Raw genomic sequence first — 27,778 nt, 5'->3', positions numbered from 1 at the left:
AGACTGCCTGCTGTAATGTGCACACAGGGCATATAGGAGTGTTGCTCCCAGAACACAATCTATCCAAATACTATATATATGCGTGTGTGTGTGTGTATATATCAATATGACATCTATGAAATAAGCACAGAGCAGTATCACGTATCCAGGAAGCAGCAGAGATGTATGGTGTCAGGAAAGTGCAGGACAGGTCCCTAGGTGTAAGTCTGTGGAACCATTAGCAGCTGATTCGAATTAGGGACTAGCTAACCTATCAATTTATTCTGGAGGGCACAGGCATTAGATTAGCTAAAGGTCAAAAGAGTTAGAAGAGGAAATATGTTCTCAATAAAGCACAAAATTGTGGTGATAAATATTCAGTGCTTCCTTCTTCTTCTTCTCTTTTCTGAAGGTCTTCAACTATTTTTATCACTATGAGCTGTTAGGCAAACATCAATCACAAATGGTACAGGTACTTAATCTTTCTCAGAGCAACAGAAGTAGTTTAGGTGATACGGAGGTCCTTCCAAAGCCTAAAATCTTTGTCCTCACTTTTAGATTCCTCTGCTTCTAAGAGGCTTAGCTCCTTTCCTACCTTCTCTGTGGAGCTGGCAAGACTTTAGATGATTGGATAAGTCAGCAGAAATAATTCTGTACTCATAAAATTAATACCGACTTTAAAAATATGCTTTTCTTGGACTCCATTCTATCAGTTTTCCTCCTGAGATCTTCTTCAATCTATTCCTTGACTATCGATAATAGTGACCACTCTCTTGCTATCATTTTGATTCCATTTGCCAGCCTCAGGATCTCAGGAGTGTTTTCCATAAATGGTCTAATCACTACTGCTTCTGCACTGTGACTCATTGCTTTTTGTTTTTATTATTAAAATTAGCCTCTCTCTCTCTCTCTCTTTCCAATCTCTCAACTTGTGTGGAATCCAGTACAGACACAATTTTCACCTTTAAAAACTCTACCCATCTCCAGCTTCAAAAGTCCCACTGGTTTCTCCAGGGTCAAAAACTTTCCAATGTCACAGCAGTGCTCAGGGATTTTGAGCCCAACACACATTCTCTCTCCTCGCTTTGCTCAATTTTATCTCTGTTTGTCTAACAGCAGCTGACTTTCAGTGTCTTCCTCTGTATTGCCTGCTTCTGAAGCAGCCCACTTGTGTCTCCAACACCTAATTTCCAAATCTCATTTAATACTACTTCAACATCAGCTGCTGTATACAAGAGCACTTTGGGCTCTTTGTACAAAAAGATTTTTATGCAAAATAAACTATAGACTTCAGGAACTTAAAAAACCACGTAAACAGAGAAAACTGCTTTAAAAAAATCAAATCTGGGGTATTTCCTCAGGTTGGTTCTTATTTTAAAACACCTGAGGAATTACTAAAAACTTTTATAATATTTGGAAGAAATCTGACAACAAAGAAATGTTATATTCCCCTTTATAAAACTGCTGTTATGTGTCATAACAAAATCATGAAATAATAATGCATTCATATAGTACTGCAAGATGGTTAAAATAATCGGCTTTTACAATCAAATGTAACTGCTTTATTGAACACTCACACACCTACAAACAGTAGAGAATCTCCTGCCATAAGTATTATTTTCTAAATACTGTTTTACTGACATTTATTTTGCAGACACTTATTTTGCAGACATTTATTTTGTATGCTGTATGGGGTGATTGTAGTATAATACACAGAATAATCAGACCCCTTCCAAAAAAAGGTATTCTCTAAAAAAAGATAAAAGGAAAGGTATGGGTTAAAATAGTAAGGTAAGTATGGAAATAGATGGGAATGAAGAGAAAAGATAAAAAAATAGCAAACAGGAAAAAGCCCAAAAGAAGAAAGACAGCAGAGGCACTGTGCACAAGCTCAGTGATTTAGTAGTTACTTCATCAACCAAGATCCAAAGTAAATGACCAGAGAAGGTATTTTGCATTAAAAAAATGAATGGGCAATGTTTGTTAGAAATGTCTTTGGAAGTGTCATGTTCTTCAGGAATCCTCACCGTAAACCCAGGGGTAAAGTTGTTGATTATCAGGTTATCATCTCTGAGATTTCCCCCCTTTCTCTAAACAAAGTATTTTGTTCAAAAGCAAAAAAAAAAAAAACCTGAAACCACCCACGTTCACTTCCCCCACTCCCAAAATGAGCAAAATTACCTGTGTACTCAAGAAGCGCCAAGAGTATTCGTGCCTTCACCTCTTAAAGAAAAAAGAAAATATATTGAGGTCATGATTAAAAGTGTTTTCACCAAAATAATAATGCATTTGCAGCTTCTCATTTTACACCATCTTAACTCCAACTTCTGTAGGCAAATCCTGATTTATACCTACAAAATAGTAAGGAGGCTCAACTTCACTTAATTTTACATACAACTTGGTAAAATGGACAATAATCAAAAGCACCGAAGCTGAGAACGACACATGAAGAGGCAGCTGCGATCTCAGAGTACATGTGCACCAGGTGGCCAGTGCAAGACCGCAGTCTTAACACTTTGAAAAACAAGACCAGTTTTCACTGATTCCCACACTACCCCAACTCTTTCTTTTTTCTTTTCCCTCTCTTGTGCCATACTTAAAAAAATCTCAAATTTTCCTCATTTTAATGTATACCAAAGCATCTAGGAAAAATACAACAGCATTTTCACTTTATTCTCAGCCTTCAGGATTTTATTTTTGCTTCAAACATTTATTTTCATTTAACAATCCATGAAGTAAAAAAGTACAGATTTAAAAAAAAGTCTTAATTTACAGGCCAAAATTTTGTTTTATATCTCTTTACACTGTTTTTTTCTCCCCTTTGTTTTTTCTCCCCTTTGTTTTTATTTCGGGGGGTTGGGGGAGGGGGTGTTCCCAAAGTTTGCAAGCTGAAGGAAGTGATTATTCCCCTCTACCACATACCAGAGCACAAATTTAAATGCATCAATCACCACTGCAAGGAATAGGCAGATTAAAAAGATGACATAATCTCAGAGAGTGTCAAACATCCAGCACATCAGCTGTCCTACAGTAACTGCCTGTATGAACACACGGCTACTTCACATGCTTTTGCATCTTTCCAAACTTTCCGTCGTACACCCAATTTTCTGTGTAGTCCTATTCCAAGCCCTGCTCAATCGACCAGCAGAGCTGCCATGGGATATTTGAACAATAGGACAATTTGGGAATATGTTGCCCCCTACTAAAACTAACGTAATAGGTTTGAAATTTGAATCGTTTGATTTTTGTATACAACTCAGATGACGGAACTGACATTGGAGTTGACTGTATCAACAGTACAGTCTGGATTCTCTGTGTACTTGAATATATCTATGAAAAGCTAGAATCTTCCCCAAGGGTGACTATGCTTAAAAAAGGAGAAAACCTTTCAAGCCTGATCTTTATCTGTGCTGTACACATATTGCAAAAAGAACTGGCAGTGCCTACGCTTCTGAAATGCATGCCCACAGTATCTCAAATGGAAGCATCAAAATACTCAAAATTACTGATTATTCCTGAAAACTGCCCCGTGATAGGTCTTTGCCTTAGCCTTCTGTCTTTCGGGGAAAAAAAAAAAAAAAAAAACACAAAAAAAACACAAAAAAACCCCAAACCACAAATCTGTAGACATTAATAACTTGGCTTCTTGGAGTCTGAGCATAGCTTAGTAACTGAAAATACAATATATGGAAATACAGCTTTTATCTGAAGAATTCAGATACACTGAAGCTATTACTTGCAGCTTGTTTTATATGAGATTTGTTGAATCTCTGAATTCCAAAGCATTTGAGGTATCTATAAATAATGATTTCCTGCTTATGGGAAAATTACAGGACACTGCAACTCTCCTTTATTATCGCTATAAGTCTTCTGTGTTTCAAAATACACCCACAAGCAAGACAGCATTTTTAGGCTTTTTGTATAAGTAGAGACTTGCCTGGGGTTAGGAGAGAACATTGGATGTCAACCACTTGCTTCTCAACAAATTCCAAATGCTCTGGAAGTTTTCACCTCTTCTTGCTAGGTAGCGTACAGAAAGGAGTAACTCCCTAGCAATTTCTCTCTAGATCATATGATTTGTAATGTAAGAAGACTTGAACTTCTTTTATTCTTTAATTCTTTTGTATTATTTTTTCCTGTTATGTTATTCTGATCTTTGCCAGTAAAGGACAGATTTTCTTTTTTATTTTGTTTCTCACATCTGAAAATATTTTTGAAATAAGACTTGCAATGCATATATTATGATTTAAGTTGAAATACACTTTTATGCCTTTAATGACTGAAAGGCTCCTTCACTCCTCATCCTAATTTAAATTAAAACACATGTGGAATTTCTCAAGTGCATAGTATTTCCTGTTTAAACTTAAAATTATTGTGTTAGCAATACAACTGCGCTTCCTCATGCAGTTATGTGGCTAGCTGACTAGAAATTTGACTTGTCCTGAAACAACTCTTCTTTTGACCAAAAAATCTTTGGGAAAAAGCAACTACAGAAATTTCTACTCGTCTGTGTTCTCTTTACACCTCTGTACTGTTATGCTGGTCAGTTTTGGTTTTGCTTTCCTTCTGAAGCGCCCCTTTCTTTCCATAAATCTTGTTGATTTTCCCAGTTCTCATGTTAATATCTCATGTACATCCAAAATTCTGTACCTACATTAATTTTTCTCTTTACAGCGACCACTGAATTCCTGCTTTGACTAGTGCTGTCTCCTGCACCAAACTCAAGCACTCCATCTTCAAAGATCTGCCTCTGCTAATAACTTATCTTTATTGGTGTAACAATTTAGTAGGCCCGGTCACTCCAAGAAATAACTTTCATCTTTGCTTTAGTTACATAGCTCCAGATAAATCCTCCTAGAATCTGTACACTATTTCAGAGAACTCTTTAATTCTATCAACTTGATTAGCCTTCTAGGGCTGCCTTTTACTGTAACCATAGAAAATTTTTCTTTCTCTAATGATGTGGTAGGACAAATTAAATGAGACAAAGCAATCTCCACATATGTTTTAAATTTACTGTCAAGAAAGGTTTGGTTGTTTTTTTCTGATTTTTTTTTTTAAATCTGTGCAAACCTTCATAGTTTTTTGTTTGTTTGTTTGTTTTTAAATTGTTCTCCCAGTTCCAATAATTATAAACAGAAAACTGACAGACCAGAACGATCATCCTCAAGGCATTCTCAGTTTTCCTATTTCTTCATCCATATTAAACAAAGTAAATAAAAAGAATCCTAAGATCTAGGACTTAATACGTCTCATTTTTGTGGGGCTCCCATGTCTCCTTCTGCTTTAAAGCACTAATCAGTCTAATCTAATACATCTTCTACAATACAACAGAACAATAAGTAACAAATTGTGATATTTTTATGAAAATAAAAATGAATCAGTTTTCAATAAGGAGATGCATTTACTGAAAGCATTCATCCTTACTTTATCATTCATCAACAATGGTTAAGTATGTTTATAACAGCTGGAGGTTTTTAATTACAATTTTTTTTTTTTTTCTGCATGGTGAACAAAGCTGTGTCTGTGGTCTCCTTTGACTACTTCCTCTAGAACCTGCTAGAAGAGACAAATACATCTGCTTTCCTCAATTATTAAAACACTGCCTTTTACTTATAACCAAACGAAGATTTTTCTAGAACCCCAAGACTTGGTTCAACTTGTTCTCATGATCCCAACTGAAGCAGTCAAATTAGGGACATCTTTTGTTTTTTCAGAATCAGGCAAGGAAGAGGGAAAACAGGGGGGTAAATCACCGTACTACATGTTAAGTTTTCAACTAGAAATAGCTAAGAGCAGTACTAATGGTTCTTCTAGTCACCCTGACCGCTTGTGAACACAACGCGTAATGGCAAGACTGGAAACGAGAAAACAAGAAATGAAGATATGAAGGGAAAATTTAGCTGCTAAAGCACTATTAACCCTGTGTCATGCTCACCTGATTTCAGTTAGATCCAGCTGCTGGTTGTGTCTCGAGTTTAATTTATACAGGCCTTAGCCTGTCTAAATCACAGCAGTCTCCCAAAACTGCCTCAGAGGCACATTTCTGCCATGAATCTTTTCAACACTGAATTACATATAGCTGTCTTGGAAACTAAGTCTTGAGAAGCACTTATTCCCTTCTGTTGTCTTATTTCTCCTCCATGCTATTTGTACCGGCGAAGCCACAAGAACCTAGGCTTCCGGGCATCCTTCACATCACACCAACTCCTTGGTCCCACAGGCAAATCAAAATTATGATGAAGATGTGGGTCATGATTCTGCAGAGTACTTCTCAGGAACAAGTATTAGTGATGCCATTTTGGGGGGCAGAGGGGTGGAATAGGAATCAAATTAAAGAAAAAAAAAATGACAAGAGAATAGAAGGATGTAAAGACTGATGGTGAATAATTAACCTAAGATGATAATTTTACATGTAAACCCATGTATTTGGTTAAGAAGATGGTATAGAAGCCAGTTGGAAAACTCTGACAAAAGCCCAGATGCTGTGGATGGAAAGAGAGAGCCAAGAATATTTAAAATGAGCGGACAACTTCTGAGACACAGTGGTGAGAGAAGGTAAAGCAGACTGTGTGCCCTTCTTGAACAGCACAAGAATAATGCCTTTTATATTTAGCTCTCTAACCATGCACCATTCACAAGCATGACAGTTGCAATGTAGTTAGTTACTTTATTACCAGAGAAAACCTTATTTAACCTTGACTTCTAAAACACTAGAAAATGCCAACAGTTTTATTGTTCTTTAAACATCAGGATACCTTCTGATAAATATCACCATTACATTATAGTAGCATTGTCAAAAGAGAAGTTTTGTATTATAGAGAAGCAGCAAGTTGTTTGGACCTTGCTGAACTGAAATTTTGTGGTAGATTTAAACCCAAATTTATCTGTATAACCTCAGCTCAATATTGAAAGTATATGACCAATGTTGAAATGGGTTAAGTCTATTAATTCTATTTATGGGCAAACAAGTTACATGAAAATGGTCTGTTAGGCTTGGCTTCAGAAGGGGAGGCAACGAAGGACCATTAAAGACACATTTCCATTCCTCCTGAAAGAGTAATGTGAAAGAAACCATGACTAATACTTGAATATAATTTGGTTTAGGCTGAAGATAGACCTGTAGAAAAAATAACCCCAAAAAATGTATTCATTTTTCACTCAGGGACAGCCACCATTAAAATAAAAGAAGTACTCTTAGTATTGGAGAGTCAACCCACTGTGACTGACTCCAAAAGCAGGAGATATTTGTGTGGTTGTTTTTATAATTTTCTAACCCAGGGTCTGAAAATATGATTGTACGTGAAATGAAAAATAACAAAAGTCAGAGGAGGAAGAACAGTTTGTTTGGTTTGGCCGGTTGGCTTTTGGAGGTTTATCTTAATAAAACTTATCAGAAAGTTCTTTTCCAGTGATCTGAAATTTAGCAGTTTCTTTATAGGACACTAAAGAAAACAGCCAACAAAACAAAAAAAAAAAAAGCTAAACACACACAAATCATTTAAAGCTAGACCCGACACACACTTTTGTTCCCATGTAGACTCCTAGTGCAAGTAGTTTTATAAAAATAGTTTTCCTAATTATTTCTGTTTCTTTATCAAACAGCACAGGAAATAAAGCAGAAGCTACAAGCAAGATTATCTGGACAGGAAATCAGTTACTTTCTTATGAAGCCAGGGGAGAGAGCAGAAGACCCAGCTCACATTGTCACTTGGTGGTGAAGAAGAGCAGAGTATTAGGTAGCTTTTAGACAGAGGTGGAGGAGGTAGAGCAATGGGATCAGTTGTGATGGAGTAAGTGAAAACCAATGGCTGAGATTTGGCTTCATGGCAGAAGAGGGAGCATGATTTTAGAGGGATAAAGATTTCAGATCAATGACAGACACGAGCAAGACACGGGACAAAAGTTGTCCTGCAGAGTCTTCATCTTTCCATTTAAGATGGTAGAAAAAAGGGAGTTTAATTTCAAGGAAAGCCCCATTTTGGTGCGTTAGTCCCATGAAGTTCTGTGACAAATCAGTCAAGCCCAGGGGACTTCAGCAGCAACTGAAATAACATAGCACATGCAACAAATAGCTCATTTGCTTTCGCTTGTCAGAAGAGACACTTTTCAGTATCTGAAGCCAATAGGGTGAGCTTGCGACAGCTGAGATACTCCACTAGCCTTCTAAGAACACAAAAAAATCCTGAAATTCAGGCATTTCCCATAGACTACACTACATACAGCAAACATTGCCTAGCAGCAACATGAAGCAGTTGTACCTTTCCCCTTCCCTTCCCCAGGATCTCTATCATTAACAAAGTGTTTATTTATGGTCATGTTGTTCTTACTAACCTTCAACAAATTTTCTGATATTCTGGGCAAGACTCCGGACGCTGCTGGGGAGGTTCCAAGGGTCTTGCTTGATGTGGAGTCGTAGCCTCTTTGGACAGTTAAGCTTCGGTTCCATTTCCTGCTGAAATTCTAAGTGAGGACAAAAATAATATTTTTCTCCTTAAACCTCCTGAGAAAGCCACATTAAGACATTATTTCTTCCTAAATGTTTTCAAAGCTCAAGGAAGCGTGAACTTATTTAACTCTAGTTAACGCTAGGGTGACAGGTCTAACAGTCATCTAAGCTCCCTACTTTACTCAAAGGAGAGAGAGAGCCGCATTCCCAAACACGACTCTTTCTGAACCAGGTACATAAGATAGAAGGTGCCTGTCTCCATGGAGGAAACAGGACCCTGGAACTTTTAGAGGCAAAATTAATTAAATCAGAAAATTAAACTTAAAACCAAAATTACTTATTGCTTAACCTAGTCTATCTTTCAAATCACTGAAGTGCTTCTTGTATGGTTCATGAAGATGGTGCAGATCAAGAATAAAATATCTGACTTGTCCACATCTTGTGTCCAACTGAACATTTCTTATACCACTGAAAGGATAACAGTTTGCTGTGTGAGCCTGCCAGGTACTCAGTCTGAAACACTGAGAAACACAAGAGAACAGAAATGCTCTAGGTTCATCCCCATTATCTTGGTCTCAAAATAGGAAATAAATTTTTAAAAAACAAAACCAAAAGAGGTTATGCAGTCTTCCATGCAAATTCAGTGAGGGGGAAGTACTTCAGGTTTTGTAAAACCAGATAATTAGTGTACAGTAATTATGCTCGGTTGACTTCAGGAGGATTTGGTGATTTATAAAAGCCAAAAATCTACCCTCTGTCCATCTAAAATCAGTTTTCTTTGCAAAAAAAAATATGCAGAATCAATAAAATCATAATCAAACATATTATAGATATTAATACAACATTCAGTCTCCAATTGAACTTTTTTTCTCTATTTTTTTTTAAACTCAGTTCACTGAAAGAAGTCCTTTTCATTTTTCATCACAGTCTTATGGCTACCACCAGATACCTATTTATACACTTAGACTTAAGCAACTATGTGAGTGTTAGCAGAGTATCTGATTTTACATACAGGATTTTTTTAAAACAATTGATAATACTTATATAAGCATATATTTGCCATAAATATTACTGTGACTATGTATTTGCAAATTACTTATAAATCAACTTCACAAATAATACATCTACAAAAAAATAACAAAAATCTGGCATTAGTAACAAAATAGATCAGAAATGGCTTCAGTAGTTGAGACAAAAATGTAATAAATAATAAATGTAAATAAAACCACCTGCAATATACAAAACCTGTTTCTTGCTTCAAAAACTTCAGCAATTCTATAGTCAGTTCAGAGTCTACAATTTAAAGCTGACTTCCCAAAAATTCTCTCATACATCGTGCAACAAAAGTTTAAGAAACAGGTTTTCAACTAAGAATAAGACCTACTTAACAAGTACTTCAACACTCAGTTATTGCCGAACACGCCAAGAATAGACAAAATCAGTTCTTTAATACCCAGCTCAAGGAGCAGATAGCCATATCCATGTACCCTTTAAGCTGCCTTTTGATTCTCACAGATAGAATTAAATGTTACCTTGGAGGCCTCGACCTGGTGTAAAGTATTTTGTCTGCTCAAAGGCCCTCATCACAGCTGGTCCTTTCAGAAGATTGACAATTGAATCAACCTGTTGGGATCAAAGTTCTGTGAGAAAGATGTTTTTTACAGCAACAATTAGAAAGCCTTTCTTTAAGAAATTTGGATTGCAGAAAAGCAGCTTTTGATTCTTTCTTAACTAATGGCACTAGCGAATGTCAGACTAAGTCTACGGATCTGTTTAACTTGCAGCTTTGAACTATTTACAGAAAACTGAAGGAGAATGAGTAAATACATACCATCCCAGTAAACAGTGGAAAGCAAAAGTAAAAAGAAAAAGAAGTATTTGCTAAAGCCATCTTTGCTTAAGCATGGACATTAGTATCAAAGCCAAGAAAAATAATGTCATACTTGACCAAAAAGATGCTCCAAACAGCTATGGAGCTTGTCCTGTTTATCATGGGAGATTCGAACACTTATGGGAAGCTCATCACCTGAAAAATATTTTTAAACAAATTGTTTAGAAGTTTCAGCATATTTTCCAAAGTCTTTGTATCTTAGATCATCTGCTTTGCACATAGACTGATGCTTAGGCTTTCAGGATTATAGTAACTGTTGTCCCTATGCATTTTGCGTTTAGTAATCACTTGGTAACACAGAAATAGTTCTTAGAGAAAGGACCAGATTCAAAACCCAACTGGACATGGTCCTGGACAACCTACTCAAGCAGGCGATGGGACTGGACTGGATGATCTCAAGACGTCCCTTCAAACCTCAGTCGTTCTATGACCAGAACAAATGATTCTTCTATGCTGGAGAACATCCTAAACACCAGACTAAATGGCTAAGTAGTGTGAACCTAGCATAGCAGACCAAAAAGTCACTGGAATGCATTCACCATGAAATTTTTGTAGGGACTCTACAGACAAATCACAATCTTAATGTACTTACTAATTAAATGGCTTTGAGATTTTAGTAATTCAACAAAAATACAGCATCCAAATCTTGTACTTAATATGAAGCTTTTAGTAGTACACACCACATCATTTCCTAAGAGAGTAAAAAGGAGAAGGACCCTCCTAGGTCACTGCCCTCAAGTCACTCGCTCTCTCAGACAACGGGTGATGCAACCTGAACTCTTTCAAAAGCTGTGAAAAATTGAGCTTAAAACTGGTTTTCCTCCTTGATGTTGCAGTGCCAGATAAGAAGTCGCTACTTGATAATTTATAACCCAAATTTATTCATGGTCAATCTAGACTAATTTTTCTTATGTCAGTGAAACACTTAAATAGCACTTTTCTCTCCTTGATTTTTTTTTTAGCTCCTTTAGATGTCCTTACAGCCAGTAGTTATATCCCTTCACAGGATTTTAATTGCAACAGGTGCAGCACAGTGCCAAAGACCCCTGATCTGGAGTTAACCAGGTTAGCTTTGGAACTAGGAGGAAATTAAGTTGTCAGGAGACGAGCAGCACTGAGCAGCAGTATTTATCAATTTGAACACCGCTTGGCTAGACATATTCTTTTAAGCACCTCAGTTGGTACTTCAGCTTGATACTGAGCAAGCACGTATCAGCCCATTTATATCTTAAGTTGAAGATACAGACCCTGGGTCCCCTCTTTTCTGAACAGTTCTTTACGTCCTTCATCCTTTCCTCTGCATCTGCTCGGCTCTAATTATGTATCGCTTCTAGAAAGCGGCTGCCTAGAATTGCATTATTCACAAGGTATCTCAGATACCTTGCGTAATATCATTCCTACTTTCCTGTCCCAACTGAAAATACAACCAGCAATAAAATTTGCCTTCTCTATGGCCAAGTCTCACTGGTTGCTCATATTCAACTAATATGCCCAGTTCTTTCTTTTCCTAAATCATTCCCAAATGATGAACTCCCAGCTTAGAGCAAATATTTTTTATTATTAGTCCCTGAGCATATAACCTTGTACTCCATGCAGTTAAATCCCATCTCACTCCTATTAGCAGCTGCATTTATTTAAATTCAATTTGTCATGGCATAAACAAGAATGTGCTTCTATGTGGTCTCACATTCCTTCCCACAAACACACAAAGCCGTATCCTGCCGTCCGGATACTGACGCAGGCTGGGAGAGCATTCCACACTCACCTAAAACGTTCCTTACTCTGTGCAACGTAACGCACTGTCAAGGTCAAGGCATCAAAGTGGTTAAAAGCAGTGAGGCTAAGAGCTCTTAACTAATTCAGTCTATTCACAGAGATGCTGGGATGTTGGCTCTCTTTCACAGAAGGACTCTTTAAGTGCATCACTAGGTAGGCAGAAGCTAAATGATAACGCTTCTCTTACCAAGGAGGACGTATTTTTTAAAACAAAACCAACAAACCTGCCAGGTAAATGAAAAGAATAAAAACTGAATAAAAGGAACAGAAGACAGATTAATAGCTGAATTTTCTAAACATACCTGAATCCATTTCATCACTGTGAAAATAAGAACTGCACTGACTGCTACAAATGCTGGTGAATGAGGCAATGGAGTTCCTATTGCTGTTGCAATCGCTTGAAAAAAAAAAACACAAAGCAAAAAAAAAAAAAGAAGAAAGAAAGTCACATCCTTTAACACAGGCTCTGTATCACATTTATGGAGATTCTTTCCCTTTTCCCCTTTTAAATTTAACAATGAGCTAGACTGTACGATTCTTTATCAACACTAAAATCCCTATACTTAGGCTATCATATAGTTTGCAATCCTGGTAGGACTTAGAGGACCAGATTTTCAAAACAGATGATTCAATTGTCTCCCTTCACCTTGCATGTGAACAAGTACTTACAGAATGATAATATACACTTTCAATGCAAAACAACCAACATTTCTTACATGAGTGACACTTTTTGAAACTGGGGCCTCAAATGTTTGAGTAACTCCACATTTATATTCTGTACTCCTAGTCCATAGCTAGCACAAATGGTTTATGACTTGCAAACTAGAGTCCATAATGGGTTTAGAAGAGATTTGATCCATTTGAGTAGCACCAAAACTCAAATTACAAACTATTTTTCGCTGCCAGCCAAAATCTAGCTTATGATCCCATCTCTTCCAGCTGTTCATTTTGTTAGAGATGTATAGACATTTACATCTGTGACTTCAGTGAAAACTTCCGCGCATGCAAAATGTCACCCACACTGGTCTAGTAAGGAGATCTGGGGATTAAAATGTGTTGGGGTTTTATTTTTCTGCTCTTTTCTCTCAAAAATAAATTCTTCCGTACAGAAAATAGATGGAGAACATACCTACTTATACAGCATAAACAGAGTAAAACATAGCCTTTTGTACTAAAAATCCTATGAATACAACTTTGAATTCAAAGTCTTCAGAGTCGCTTAGCCACACGAAGATCATGTAGTTTCAGTGCACGATATGCTTAAGTAATTATCCAGCAGAGGGAGTCTTAAAAACCCAAGTGAATATAAGATAATGTAGAAGTGTACCTAAAGGATATTTATATATAAGGATCTGGGTTTGGTTTTATGAATTGGGTGTACCCATTCACAAAGATATACATATCTATATTTTATATATAACACTGCAATTATACACCTAACCATGTGGTCCCTACTTGTTTTCTTTGGTTTTGTAAATACAGAAGTGATCTTTTACTATTTTTAGCGTGCTGACTTACATTTCCTGGCCAAGCAGTATGTTTTGGACCCGTAGCCAACCAGGTAAGTGAATGGGGAAAACTTTTAAATGAAGCAATATGATATAATTACAATCATATGCATTAAGTAGATGAAAAGACATCAGTAACAACATGTTCCTAACAGAGGGTGAACAGTCCCAAGGAGTATTAAGAATTTCTGGCTGGATATTAAGAAATGTTTTCTAGCTAACTCTATTCACTTATTAAAGTCTCCAAAGGGAAGACGAAGGTTATTTAAAACTGGATTGTGCAAAGCATGAGAAAATAAAACACAGGAAAATTGAGAACAGATTAGGTATATCATTCTGCATTTTTATTATGTTGTATTGCAAGGTTAGAATGAGAGCCTACAACACAAAATGAGAGCATTCTAACAGCTGAAATTAGCCTACTAGTTCTAATAATAACCACAGTGGCATTAAGGGATATGGAGATTTTAAGAATTGCCTAATGTAATTACTTAAGCAAAGAAACAAAAAATTCCCATCTCGCTCCTACAATTGTTCTAAACTCACAGATTTTACGATTATTCTGCATATGGAACCCTAGATTTTATCATTCCTAAACAGCCAGAATGGATTATAAATAACTGGAATGGGAATAAAGAAAATATTTTAAACAAAGAGACCCTCACATCATAAGTCACACTTTTCTTTCTACACATACAAATCTTGTGCCAACTGGGGAGCCTCCCAACTGGAGCAAGCACAGGCCACCGGAGCAGCTCCTGCACAGTTAGTTTGACACATCGTGGACATGCAGAAACCCCTCAACACGCTTCAGCTGGAACGGCACTTTGCTTGTGTGTTCGCCACGGTTAGAACCAGATGGACTTAATCTGTGCAAATTATCTCTACGTTTATTTCTGTTCAAGCTTATACGTATATTTCTGTTTCTACTCTAACAAAGAGTTCCCATTTACCATGCTGCAATAATCAAATATTAGCTTTTGAAAGAGATCTCAGCAACACAGGGTTCTGTAGAAAAATGATGACCCTACTGAGACTCTACTTTCTGAGCATAATAATGAACCAAGATAATGAACAAATAATGAACCCTTATTTTACTTGCAGCTAAAATTTTAATTTAGATTTTATATCATGTAGTTGACCAATTCTCGCTAAGTAACAGAGGATGATCTTTGTAAAACCTATGCTTGCTATAATTACTCCTTCCTTTTCAAAATTCTTCGTGTTTTAATTCACAGTAAATGTGACGCATTATGAATTCTAGAGATGAGATGATGCTACTGGAAGAAGGTGAAAAATACATACTGAGAAACAGGTAATATTTTTCTTTAGATCAGCAAGAGTCATGGCTCTGGCACCTTCCTTTCCATGGCAGATATTGGTTTGTTGTTTGGGAACATAACAGCAGAACTTATTTCTGGTGGGTTTTTGGGTTTTGTTTTTTTTTTTTTTTTAATCTAAAGTAAAACTTTACCGCTCTGGCTGTGATATCCTATAAATGTTAGGGATACCAAAATCTAATAACTGATCTGTACTCATAAAAGTTTATTGTACACATTTTGTAACACATCTTGGTGCTAGTTATTCCTCTGCTAGAAATGTCTGAATCATTATATTTTGATATTCCTCATAGCCACTTGACAGTCTACAAACCCACAGGTTCGATTGAGAAATGAAAATGTTATTAGTAAAGTTACCTGTAAGAATCCCTGTTGCTGATGGTATCATGACCAGAATCTTCTTGTTCATCACCCGTCACACTGAAACAGACTTTCTTCCCGTTCCTTTCCCCCTTTTCATTATCACTGTCTGCCGGTATTAAAGGCTCAGGCGTTTTACGTTCTGATTTGGGAGAATATGTTATTGAAGAAAGAAGGCTGTGAGACAAAAAAAAAAAAAAAAAAAAAATCAAGATAAATTCATGTTTTTCCAAAAGTGAGCTAACAAAAGGATAACATTTCTTGTCAACGTCTTCCAACTATTATTCTATAATATGTGGAGGGAACATCTTAATTTGGTTCATACCTATTTGAAACAAGGGAAGAAAGTGACACATTCTGCTGTTAAAAAGTGTAACAGTGAAACCCATTAGCATTACAAAATACTCAATTTTGTATGAAAGCAATGATTCTGGCTGGGGAAGAAATACAGCACATTCTTGAACACTTGGGGTCAAATTTTATATTAACATAACTATTTTTAAACACGAACCCTGTACTTCTCAGCAACAATCAAGAAAACAAACCAAAGAAACTGTATCTCTGTGAAAAGCATACATTTTCTCCATTACTACTATAGCAGACATGCCAACCCGCATCACAAGCTATACTAAGGCATTTTAAGAATCTTTATTAACATATCTGTGTATTTCCTGACATTCAAAGCGCCTGAGCTACTATCACTAGTAAAACTGATGATTAATCTACAAGCTTCTGTGACAAGCACGAAAGTGACATCCAGTCAAGAAGAGAGAACAGTGCAGACTGCTACATTTAGAACATGAACAAATACTGGAAGCAAAAGATTCATATTCTTGAGTGATTAACTCATATTGAGATGTTCTAATTTAGTTTCAAGATCAGAACAGCTATAATGGGCAATTGTCCTTTAATTCCTATTACTCAACAGCTCCATTAGAATGACGCTGTCAAATATTTGGATTTGAAAGGCAGCATTTTTCTTGCAAAACGTATCTTCTTACTACTTGAAATCAGAAGACACTGAATTAAGCCTTTTTTCCTGTAAAATACTTAGACACAGTAGCACAGGTTTACTGTAGGAGCTGCCTGAATGGTCAACTGGCAAACTTTCCACCAAATACATGGCAGGATTCTAACACGTTAGATCTTTTTGTTAGACAAAGCTCTGAAGGGAAACTCTGGGAGATGCATATCTTATGTGGAAAAAAAAAAAAAAAAAGCTTCCCTCATTGTTATTAAGGGGTAGCATTCAGAGTTTCTTCATTTACTCTTATTTCATATATGAGCACCGTTACATGACGCAAGGGAGGAATTCTGATTTTAAGTGGTTTAGAGCTCCATCTTAATTTTGGGGGGCTCTGCCAGTGGAAGTAATTCATTCTTAATCTTAATTCTTCAGCTATGGTTACATCAGTACTGAGCTACCAATTTCTCTGTTCTTTTGACAAACGTATTCTACCAGAAAACAACCTGATCCTACACTATTCTTGAAAGTTGAAGTTTCTGGACTCAGAGCGGTGATTTTTTGCATACAAAACACAGACAATGTGTTCAACTATAACATTTTTGAGTATACAAAAATAATATCCTGATTCTCAGGAATGCACAGAGTTTTAAGAAATAAATTAAGAAACCATTTACTTTGGAAATGCAATGGAGTAGATTATCCCTACAACGCTGTCTGTTGACTGTATGGCAATGAATACACACCTCAAATGGTATATCAAGCTTGGTCTCATTGAAATCATGACCCGACAGATGCTAATGTAGGGTTTGACATTATCTTTAGGGAAGCAAAGGTGATAATTAAAGCTTTTTAGCAAATCTTTTCATCATTTCTGCGTAATTTTCTCTGGCTAAAGAGCTAACGAGAGATAGACAGGCACATATTTATCCTACATATAGGAAAAGCTACTGACCTGAACTGTAACTGAAATATAGAAAAGCTAAACAAAAGGTATAATTTTACTGGACTTCAAACCCATCCATCCACTAGACAGACATCTTTTGGTCTACATAATGCCTTAACACTTCATATCAGTGTGAAACCACAAATCAGTTCTTCCCTATGACATAAGTCATTGGTTAGCAGGATTCCACAAGGACAGGAAGAAAGATGGGGCCCATATTTTACAGTGGTGTTCAGTTTCTGCTAGAGCATACACGGTCTTGAACATGCCCTATGATAAATACGCTATGAAAATGTAGACCTTAGAAAATCATTTCTTCATACTGGTAAATGGAATACAAAAATACAAAAGTTCAAAAAGGGATGAGACAAATCCAGGGCAGATCATTCTAACGGTGCTCTTGAAACAAAAGGTCCCTTCCAAGAATACCTTGCAGCACTGCCTGCTGGAAGATGAGATGAGAACAAGGATTAATCTATACTTTTGCTTTTTCTTGTTTTCCCATTATCATCCACTTCTAGGAAAACAAAAACGGGCTTTGGGCAGATTCATTCTGGTAACTTCTTGTGGATTTTGTTGTTGCAAGAAAATAATCAAGAGTACAAAACAAGCATAATGAACTGCAATTTCAGCTCCTGAAAATATCTTCCCCTGAGTAATTATTTGTCAAGACACAGACAGACTATTATATCCTCTTCTTTTATGTGACTGTTTAGTCACTGCTGCCAAGATCTCAGTAAAAGACTGATGAAGGTAGCTGGAGCTTTTCCTAAGGGAGCTTTTCACTTTCTCTCAGCAGGCAGGCTCTGTTTCTAAGGAATTTTTTTTTTGCTGAACTACCATGAACGAAAACTTGAACTCTGGATAACAGAGTTCTGGAGCTGGTAGTTCCTGAGGACGCTGAAGGGCTCTTAGAAACTCAATTCAGGGAGTCTAAAACACACAAACCCAAACCTGGATGCAAAAAAATCGCAATAACCATGCTTGAACAGATTTTTTTTCAGTTCTCTTTTTTAATTCTTAAACACAGCACCCGCACATTCTATTTTCTTTGGAGATGCGTCTACCCCAAACAAATTTATCTTAGACGTCTATCTCATAGGAGAAATACGCGAGCAGTAACTAACAACTAGAAAGTCTGTAACTATGAAGAAAATTTCCATGAAACAGAGACATTTAAATCTTGACCAAAAAAAATCCCCACACGTGGAATTAATCCTATATGCAACCCAAATCAACACAATCCTAAAAGTATGTCAGAAACAAACAAAATCTGCTGTGGTCAATCAAAGCCTTAAAAATGGATAGCCACAGGCAGTTACAAGAAACCTATGCAACCCATGAGCTGTTTTGCCTTTTCCTCACTCCCTGCAGCTCGGAAAACGTTCAAGCCTCTCATACACTCCCAGCAGATATCTTTCCAAAGAACAACTGGTATCATGGGAACACACTGAGTGCGTGTGAACCAAGAACACAGCAGAGTCACCATATAGAAAACAAACTTGAAGGACTTATTTTTGTATAACACCTAGCATCAATGGTGGGTATGCAGCAACGGTACTAAAGACGTACTGGGATACTATTAAACTGTTTGAACGAGGAGTCAAGGAACTTTGAGAGGCTGTCGAAAGGGGATATATATCTTTTTGTGTCTATCTCTGTTTCTCTCTCCATCAGTACCATACTTGTTCAACCCAATCTCATCAAGAAGCCATGATGAAAGTTGTTATGAAGATAATGCTAGTACAACATTGCCTTCCCATAACCCACAAGCTCTCATGAACCTGCTCTTCAGGTGAAACACACTTGCTCTTCAGGTAAAACACACTTGTTCTTCACGGAATCACAGAATTTTCAGAGTTGGAAGGGACCTCTAGAGATCATCTAGTCCAACTCCCCTGCTAAAGCAGGATTGCCCAGAGCACATTACTCAGGACTGCATCCAGGCGCGTCTTGAAACTCTCCAGAGAAGGGGACTCCACAACCTCCCTGGGCAGCCTGTGCCAGTGCTCTGTCACCCTCACCGTAAAGAAGTGTTTCCGCCTATTTGAATGGAACTTCCTATGTTCTAACTTGTGCCCATTACCCCTCGTCCTGTCACTTGGAACCATTGAAAAGAGCCTGGCTCCATCCTCCTTCAACCCACCCTTTAGATACTTGTACGCCATAATAAGGTCTCCCCTCAGCCTTCTCTTCTCCAGGCTAAAGAGTCCCAGCTCTCTCAGCCTTTCCTCATAAGGCAGATGCTCCAAGCCCTTAATCATCTTAGTTGCCCTTCGCTGGACTCGCTCCAGCAGTTCCCTGTCCCTCTTGAACTGGGGAGACCAGAACTGGACACAGTATTCCAGTTGTGGCCTCACCAATGCAGAGTAGAGGTGGAGAATGACCTCCTTCGACCTACTGGCCACACTCTTCCCTATGCAGCCCAGGATTCCATTGGCCTTTTTGGCAACAAGGGCACATTGCTGGACCATGGATAATTTACTGTCTACTAGGACCCCCAGATCCTTCTCCTCAGAGCTACTTCCCAGCAGGTCCGCCCCTAACCTATACTGGTGCCTAGCATTCTTCCTCCCCAGGTGCCGGACCTTGCACTTGCTTTTGTTGAACCTCATTAGGTTCTTCTCTGCCCAGCTCTCCAGCCTGTCCAGGTCACGCTGGATGGCAGCATGGCCCTCTGGGGTGTCAGCCACCCCACCCAGTTTGGTATCATCATACTCTTTGGTATCATCAAACTTCAGGTCTCTTTCATTCACTAACAGATAGTAGAGGTTGGGCAGATAACACTGCCACAAGATTTTGGGGGCTGAGAGAGAGACCATTGCTGACCTCAGCAGAAAGCAGAGACGTCTAGTAACATGAACGAGCTACAGCTTTTTCAACAGTACCGTTATAAAGGGTACCAAAAAGTGATTTACTAGCCCAATATTTTTATCAATCGATATTATATAAATTTAGAATTGTGACACTGTATCCATATTTTTGTCCTGATAAATTATAATAATGAGGATTGCTTATATAATAATAAGCAATTCAATAAATGAAGACATTGATTTTGTTGTTGCCCATGTCACAACAGAAAACAGAAGTCCTCCAGTCTTTGTAAAAAGTTCAAGGATCAGTATGTTTAAGCATATACTCCTAGAGGCTGAAGCACAAATATTTCTAATTAAAGCACAGCTTTGTTGATTATCCTATCTTATATACTTTGTTTCTTAGTAGTCCTAACTTTCTCTCAAGAGTTAATTAGTAGCTGTAACTGTGTTCTAATAGAATACACTGTGTACTGCTGAACTGCTCACACCCAGGTAGTCCCAGCTTCCCTCTTTCCTGTTCAGCACTTTTAAGTAGGTCCCTTGGCTATCCCTGGCTATCCTGTTTCCTGTATAGAACCACTTTCATCTACAGTAGTTATACATACACTGGCGGTCTACTCAGAGACCATGAGGAACAAAGCATGAAAAGTCTCAGTCTTACAAACAGCAAAAGGGAAAATTCGCGAAATAAATCTGTGCACCTTATACAAAAACTACTACAAGTTCAGTCTACAGGAAATTTATGAAAAAGTGAACTCTTGTGCTTACTGTCACAACCATGTGACTCACAAAATGAATATATGCGTATATATATATGTATATACCTGTACACACTATATATATATGTGTGTGTGTGTGTGTGTGTGTGTGTGCATTTATACATACATGTGTACGAAAAAAGGCTCAGAAGTCCCTGTGCGTTTGCATCACCAGCTCAAGGGATTGGAAAGGAAAGGTGTGGCAGATTGATATCCGAAATATTGACTGAACTTCTATATATAATTTCCTGACTTCCTTGAGGAAGAGTGACAACACAGGCTTTTTACAGACAGTCTTTTTTTTTTTTTTTTTTTAAGTGCACCCAAGCACTGAAATTATCTTAAATTTAATTAACCGACTACATCTTCAGGATGATAATTAGCAGAACTACTTAAAGGAACAGATAATAACAATTTCTTAAAAAAATTCAGGCCATTCTTACTTTCATTCCTATTACAGTATGTAATGCTTTACAATTACTTATTACTGTTTAACTATTACATTACATTACTATTAGAATAGTACAAAAAATCCTACTCAGAAATAACTACGAAAGGACAAACCATTGTACAGTCTTCAAAATAACAGCAGAAGCAATGATACACCACTTTTCCAAACTGGAGATCACTAAAGATTGGCTTTTAAACTCAAAAAAAAAAAAAGTATTATTTATATTTTCAAAAGAAATAATCTCTGACATTTGCATTACATATGGGATCTTTCAAAACTGAAAGACCTATCATCCTTCTTCATCCTATCCCAAGACAGCAAATAGCCTAGCAGTTGACCCACTTACCTCACAACTGGAAATGCAAGATTTAAATCCTTGTCCTGAATTAGGACAAACTGTGATGAGACTCCGGGTCTCCCACATTCAAGTCCCCTGTCCTAATCACTCAAGAGTGGCTCTCCCTAGATCCAGAGTTCTTCATTAAGGCCAATTTGTTTTTGCAAAATGTGCAATAAATTAATAATCTCTCTATGGGTGAAAAATGCTTTGCCTACAAATTAATCTTTGGGACTATTCAGCAATACCTGAAGAGTTAAATAAAAGCTATTTTTTATAGCGCTGCCATTTGTTTCAATTCCTAGTGAAATTTTAGATGACTTGTGGGTCTCATATTTCTCTCACCTCAAAATAATTAGCATTTCCACATTCTAGAGAAAAGTGGGGAAAAATCAGGGATGCTGGGAAAAAGAACACAATATAATATTACCTACGCTTAAATTCTGTGGCTTATTTCAATTCTATCTGAAGTCAACATTGATTCCACACGACCCAAAAAGGATACCCAGATTTATCAGTATCTTCAATGGAAAAACTAAAGGCAAGTACAGATGGTAACATTTACTTACTCATCTATTTGACAGACGCATGTTTCCACCTCTTTCAGTGCAGCTTGTAATTTGAACAGCAATTTTTGATAGACATCTTGTGTTTCTAAATCTTCTTCTTTTAAGAGGTACCTCAGACCATGGCCTTCTTGCTGGCCAAGAGACTGTCCTGAAGGGGCAGCCATAGTAGTAATGGTATGTTGGACATAAATCATGGGATTCAGTTTACCTGGGAATAATCCAAAGAGGTTATGTCGTTACCTTTTTTCAACATAAATTTAGACGTTAGTAAAATACCTAAGAGACATTGAAATATTTTCCTGCTTAAAACTTCGTGTAATTATTTAATCTTGCATTTTATTTTGCATATCAAAGTCAAGCTATTTAAGGAAAAAGTTATTGTGAAGTTATGACTAGCCTTTATTATGCTTTAAAATAAACCTAAATATTGAATTAGGGGCATTTCGTAATGGCTTGTCCTTAAATTTTAATATTTAGGATGTAAACCTAAACTGGTTATCTTTTAAGACTCTGTATCAGAAGCCCTGGAAGTAATTCTTTCAAGCTCAACTGACTTACCTTGATCAGTGGTTTTATTTTCTTTTTCATGCGAAGAATGTTTTCTGCTGTCTAACTGTACACCAAAGGCACTACCAAGGGAAGTTGAGGTTTTAGGGTAAGACACTTCCATCACATTGATATGGCAATTGGTTGGACAGAAATCACTGCTGTGAAGTGGTGAAATCTTTGACTTAGCTTGTTTGAAGGTAGGCCAAGCTCTGTTTTTTAATACTCTTGAAAACTAGAAGTGAGAAAGAAAACGAAATTTTGATTAACAGCTTTTGATGTGTCAGCACTTGGCTGACAAAACTTGTGTACCTGACTAGAAAACAAAATTTTAAAATATTTCAGGCATCCTGGACTTCAGATGCCTTGACTTCAAAATTTCCATCTTCCTCTACAAGGGAAAGAAAAAATATTTCTCATTTTGTATTATTGAGGGGTTGGTTTTTGAAGTAAATGATACATTTTACGAATGTAAATAGCCTTGTAGAATTTCTTTTCCTTGCAACATAATAAAATATTAAGTGCATCTTCCTGGGGAGAAAGTCTGGAAATGCTCTATGATCCAGTGCTGTACTGCATATGACATTTATAAACACCTGCTGACATAGATGTTTTCAACTCAATGTCTTGCAAAAATTCCTGAAGTTTTTGCCTGAAGCTATAATAAAGACAGAATTGAAAGCTATGAATTATGAATTTCATGTTCAGGAAGGATGAAGTCCTCCCTAATGGTTTCCTGGGCTGCCTTAGGAGTGTTGCCAGCAGACATAGGGAGGTGATCCTGCTCCTCTATGCAGCACTGGTGAGGCCACAACTGAACCACCGGGCATACTGGAGAGAGTCCAACTAAGGGCCACCATAGACTGTTAAGAGATTGGAGCATCTCTCCTGTGAGGAAAGGTTGAGAGAGCTGGGGCTGTCCAGCCTGCAAAAGAGAAGACTCGGGGAGGATCTCATCAATGTATTCAAACACCTGAAGGAAGGTGCAAACAGGACAGAGCCAGGCTCTTTTCTGTGGTGCCCAGTGACAGGACAAGAGGCACTGGGCACAAACCAAAACACAGGAGGTTCCCTCTGAACATCAGGAAACACTTTTTGACTGTGCGTTTGACTAAGCACTTGCACAGGTTGCCCGGAGAGATTGTCAGATCTCCCTCCTTGGAGATACTCAAAAGCCATCTGGACAGTCCTGGACAACTGGCTCTGGGTGACCCAGCTTGAGCAGAGGGGTTGGACAAGATCTCCAGAGGTCCCTTTTCAACCATTCTGTGATTTTGAGTAATTCTTTGAAGCTGATAAACATTAGAGCACAAAAATTGCAAACAACATATTTTAAAGACTTTTTGTTAGTCCACCACCTCTTCTCTCCCCCATATATCAGCTCAGCAATGATGAATATATTTTTTTTTTCCCTCCGTTTTATGGTCTGGTTCTAATAGAGTGCTTACCCACATCTCCTTCACTATAACACCTGAAATTTGTGCACACACTTGAACAGGCTTATTTGGTTTTTAAGATGAGATGATGTCAACCCAAAATGGCTAAGACTGAACTGTATTAAATTTGGACACTTAGAAAATACACCTACTTCAGAATCATAAAAGTCATGAGATCGAGCTCTCCCATTGGAAAAAAGACTTGTCAGCCACAAGGAGGATTTTTGTCAAAATGTGTCCTTTCCAGTGCAGTTTGTTATTAGTGAAGAATTTTTTTTCTGGAAAAGATGTAACTGGTTCCAAGTCCCTAGTGTTTTAATCACAGTATCTCCCCAGTCCAAATACTGCACAGACCTACCTCAGCTACGGAGCATGGCTCACGCTTAGGAGTATTTTCAAAGTTACCTTGCAAAGTTCCCTCCCTAATAAATGTCAGTACAAATTCAATCAGTCAAAGTTTTGACTAACACTGCAGTTGAACAAAGGTATGTCCCCTCTGAGTAATAACAGGGTTTTGTGCTGGGATTTAAATTTCTGTTTATTTTGGTGTCATATTACTTCAGCCTGATGAACATTTGACTGATTAATTGCATTTAAATCTTTGTATCAGAACAGGATCTGGAAGGTTACAAGAAATCCAATTATGGAATTGTTCGAAGGCTGAAGAATGTACAAATAGTTAAGAAGGGCACTAAGGACATTCAAGGATGAAAATGTTCCTGCAAGCAGTACATATTTCACATCTCAATCTCCCACACATCCTGCTCCAGAGAGACCAAATGCCTGGCTACGATTTAATCAGGTCATAAGTCAGGCCCAAAATTCTTTTCATATATGTGTTGAGAAATATCTGGGACTCATGGCGCTGGACTTGAGGTCTATTATGAGCAAAATGTTCTGATAATAATAATAGTAGGAACTGCAGAAATCTACAGGGTTTCTATTTATAGAATTCGAACTTTCACAGTGAAATCAGGAGCCAAGCCAGGCTCAGGCGCTCCAAAAGTCTGCTGTAACTATGGTTACCTTTACCTTGCCAAGAAAATGACATATCTATTCCTGAAATTCATTGCATTACTAATTGTCATTAAAAGCTGAAACTACTGATTTTTGAGCAGATGATCTTAAAAGTGCAGTTTGTATCAGCAGTATCTGATTCTAGACAATATAAGCACTATGAAAACTTCTCCGAGGATGTTCGCTTCATGTCCAGCATAACACAATAAGATTTCATTTATTGTCTTGACCTCCTGTAAAGAGAATGTATGGCATGCTCAAATTTTTTAGCTACAGGAAAGGTATAAACCACCTACATGTTACTCAAAGTCTAAACACGCTATTATTAATGTTAAAACTAATGAATTTGTTTTTTAAAAAAAGAGATTTTGAATCAATTTTGAAAACGCAGAGGTATGTAATTCAGGCAAACAACAGAGAGATTGGATGTTTGGTAATGCAGTATCAGAATGCTTTTGATGCTTTCTTCTGTGACTCAACTCCTCAGTTTATTCCATTTTTTTGCCCGAAAGCACCCTGAAGTCTTTGGAAAGCCGCTTTTTGGCCTGCATCCTACTGAAGCTACAGTTTTTCCTTACAGTTTTTCCTCGAAAAACAAGAAAACATTATGTGCTCTTTTCCATGCAACGTTTAAAACTGTGTGAAGCTTCTACACTGAACCCCTTTTTCTTTTTCTTCTTTTTTTTTTCTTTTCAATTTTTTGCATATTAACTCTTAGAACAGACCAGTTTGTAAATGTCACAACTCAGATCCCCAACTGACATGAGAGAGGGCAGAGCCAGTTCCATGTAGCCGTTTTGGACCTACTTCAAACTAGCTCTGAACTTCCAAGAATGAGGTTGTATGGGAGAGGAATCGGAAGCCAGGATGAGAAAATAAGTTTGCATTAACAAATTGGCAAAGACTTGATTCATTTATGCCCTGCTTAGCTGAACAACTACAGAGAAATACACTGACAGCAACTAGAGGTCATACTCCGGGTTATTTATTCATTCACATCTCATTAGTTTAGATCTCAAGTGTATGAAAGTCAGCACCTTCTCCTTTTTCCATGCTATAATGTTTTATTAACCCAAGTTAAACTAAAAATTTACAGAGCTATTACTATTAATAGTCATGCTAGAAAAAGTCATACCAATTTGAAGGACATGAGAGATGAATAAAAGGCTAACAATTTGGTATTTAAAATTAAGATGCATTAGAAGGAAAAAAACAATTCTGCTGTTATTGCTTCACTTTTGGTTAACATCTGCAAATTCACTAGGGTATTGATTTAAGGCATTTACAAGAACGCTGGGCCTTTTGTGGGAAATATGCAGTTAACTGTATCTACAACTAAACACAGCGAACAAGAAAGGATACAATCCACCCAGTGTCTAAAACAGGGATAATAAAGAGCACAGTTTGAAAACAATTTATGCAATTACTCAGTTTAGGCATTCACGCCTCAAAATAGCTACTCTTTCAGCCATATTTTTGCCAGTGCAATAGACATTTTGAAGAGTGATTCAAACTGTACCACATTCCTTTGTTTTTCCCTTAAAAGACAAATATCACCGAGCTTAGGACATGCCGGTCATACCTTTTTATAACTAGAGATTCTTCTGTAGATGTGCTCAATTTTCTCACTGCAAATGACACTGAATTTACTTTGAAGCTCAGTGGGGATCACTTCATTTAAGGAATTGAGGCTGTTGCAATTCTGCACAAAGTGTTCATCGCTTTTTGCCAGCGCTTCAAGAATCTAAGATAATAAAAATAAGAACAGTACGTTATGAAATAAGATGACTAAGATAACCCCTTACTTATCATCCCTTATAATTAAAGCTGAAAAGCCTGATAATCAGTTGCCTTTTAACATTACAAGCAATGCTGCACAACGACAATTAGTGAAACTCGGGAAACAGAGAGGTTTCTTAAAATCTACCCCCTGCATAAATTATACCCATAGTAAGTACTTTTATTTGTCTTCTCATGACATTGTCTGAAAACAGATTTACTACTAATTTCCTACTAATGTAACCACTATGGCTCCTCTGAAATACGTTATCTGCTGTATTTACCCAAACAGCACATATTACGCAAAGCTGATGAATTAACTCATTACTTGTAGCAAAACTTTGGTCTGGCAGTATAAGCAATCCTATCACAATCACAGAATCGCAGAATTATCAGAGTTGGAAGGGACCTCTAGAGATCATCTAGTCCAACTCCCCTGCTAGAGCAGGATTGCCCAGAGCACATTACTCAGGACTGCATCCAGGTGGGTCTTGAAAATCTCCAGAGAAGGGGACTCCACAACCTCCCTGGGCAGCCTGTGCCAGTGCTCCGTCTCCCTCACCGTAAAGAAGTTTTTCCGTGTATTTGAACGGAACTTCCTATGTTCTAACTTGTGCCCACAATGAAAAAGCATACAAGAAAACTGAGTGCTATCCTCTTGTATATTATGCATATATAAGCAGGAATTAGGGAACAGAATAATCTGTACCGCCTAGCAAAGACTGAAGTCTTGCTATGATGGGAATAGCACCAGCAAATGATGGTGATACAAAACTGAAAGAAAAAGGCATGGTAAAGAGAGGAGGGTAGTATACAGCCCTTTTTTGGAGTTAGAGTTAGGCCTTCAGGCATTGAA

At 37.4% G+C, this 27,778-nt stretch overlaps 1 protein-coding gene across 1 annotated transcript in view; it reads right to left on the bottom strand.

Moving 5' to 3' along the window:
* The window catches only part of PREX2 (phosphatidylinositol-3,4,5-trisphosphate dependent Rac exchange factor 2), a gene marked incomplete at its 5' end in the record, with an annotated part of 185,079 nt that overhangs the window by 50,978 nt on the left and 106,323 nt on the right, over window positions 1–27,778 (bottom strand). Inside the window, 9 exons of the mRNA XM_082499510.1 lie at window positions 2,161–2,202; window positions 8,314–8,442; window positions 9,961–10,051; window positions 10,372–10,454; window positions 12,398–12,492; window positions 15,301–15,480; window positions 22,145–22,352; window positions 22,703–22,925; window positions 26,726–26,887. Of these exons, the coding sequence (XP_082355636.1) occupies window positions 2,161–2,202; window positions 8,314–8,442; window positions 9,961–10,051; window positions 10,372–10,454; window positions 12,398–12,492; window positions 15,301–15,480; window positions 22,145–22,352; window positions 22,703–22,925; window positions 26,726–26,887 (1,213 nt within the window). The remainder of the gene's footprint in view (window positions 1–2,160; window positions 2,203–8,313; window positions 8,443–9,960; window positions 10,052–10,371; window positions 10,455–12,397; window positions 12,493–15,300; window positions 15,481–22,144; window positions 22,353–22,702; window positions 22,926–26,725; window positions 26,888–27,778) is intronic.

This window comes from Vanellus vanellus (assembly GCF_965231255.1).
Source record: "Vanellus vanellus genome assembly, chromosome: 2".
Lineage (NCBI taxonomy): Eukaryota > Metazoa > Chordata > Aves > Charadriiformes > Charadriidae > Vanellus > Vanellus vanellus.
This window is presented reverse-complemented; position numbering and strand designations above follow the sequence as displayed.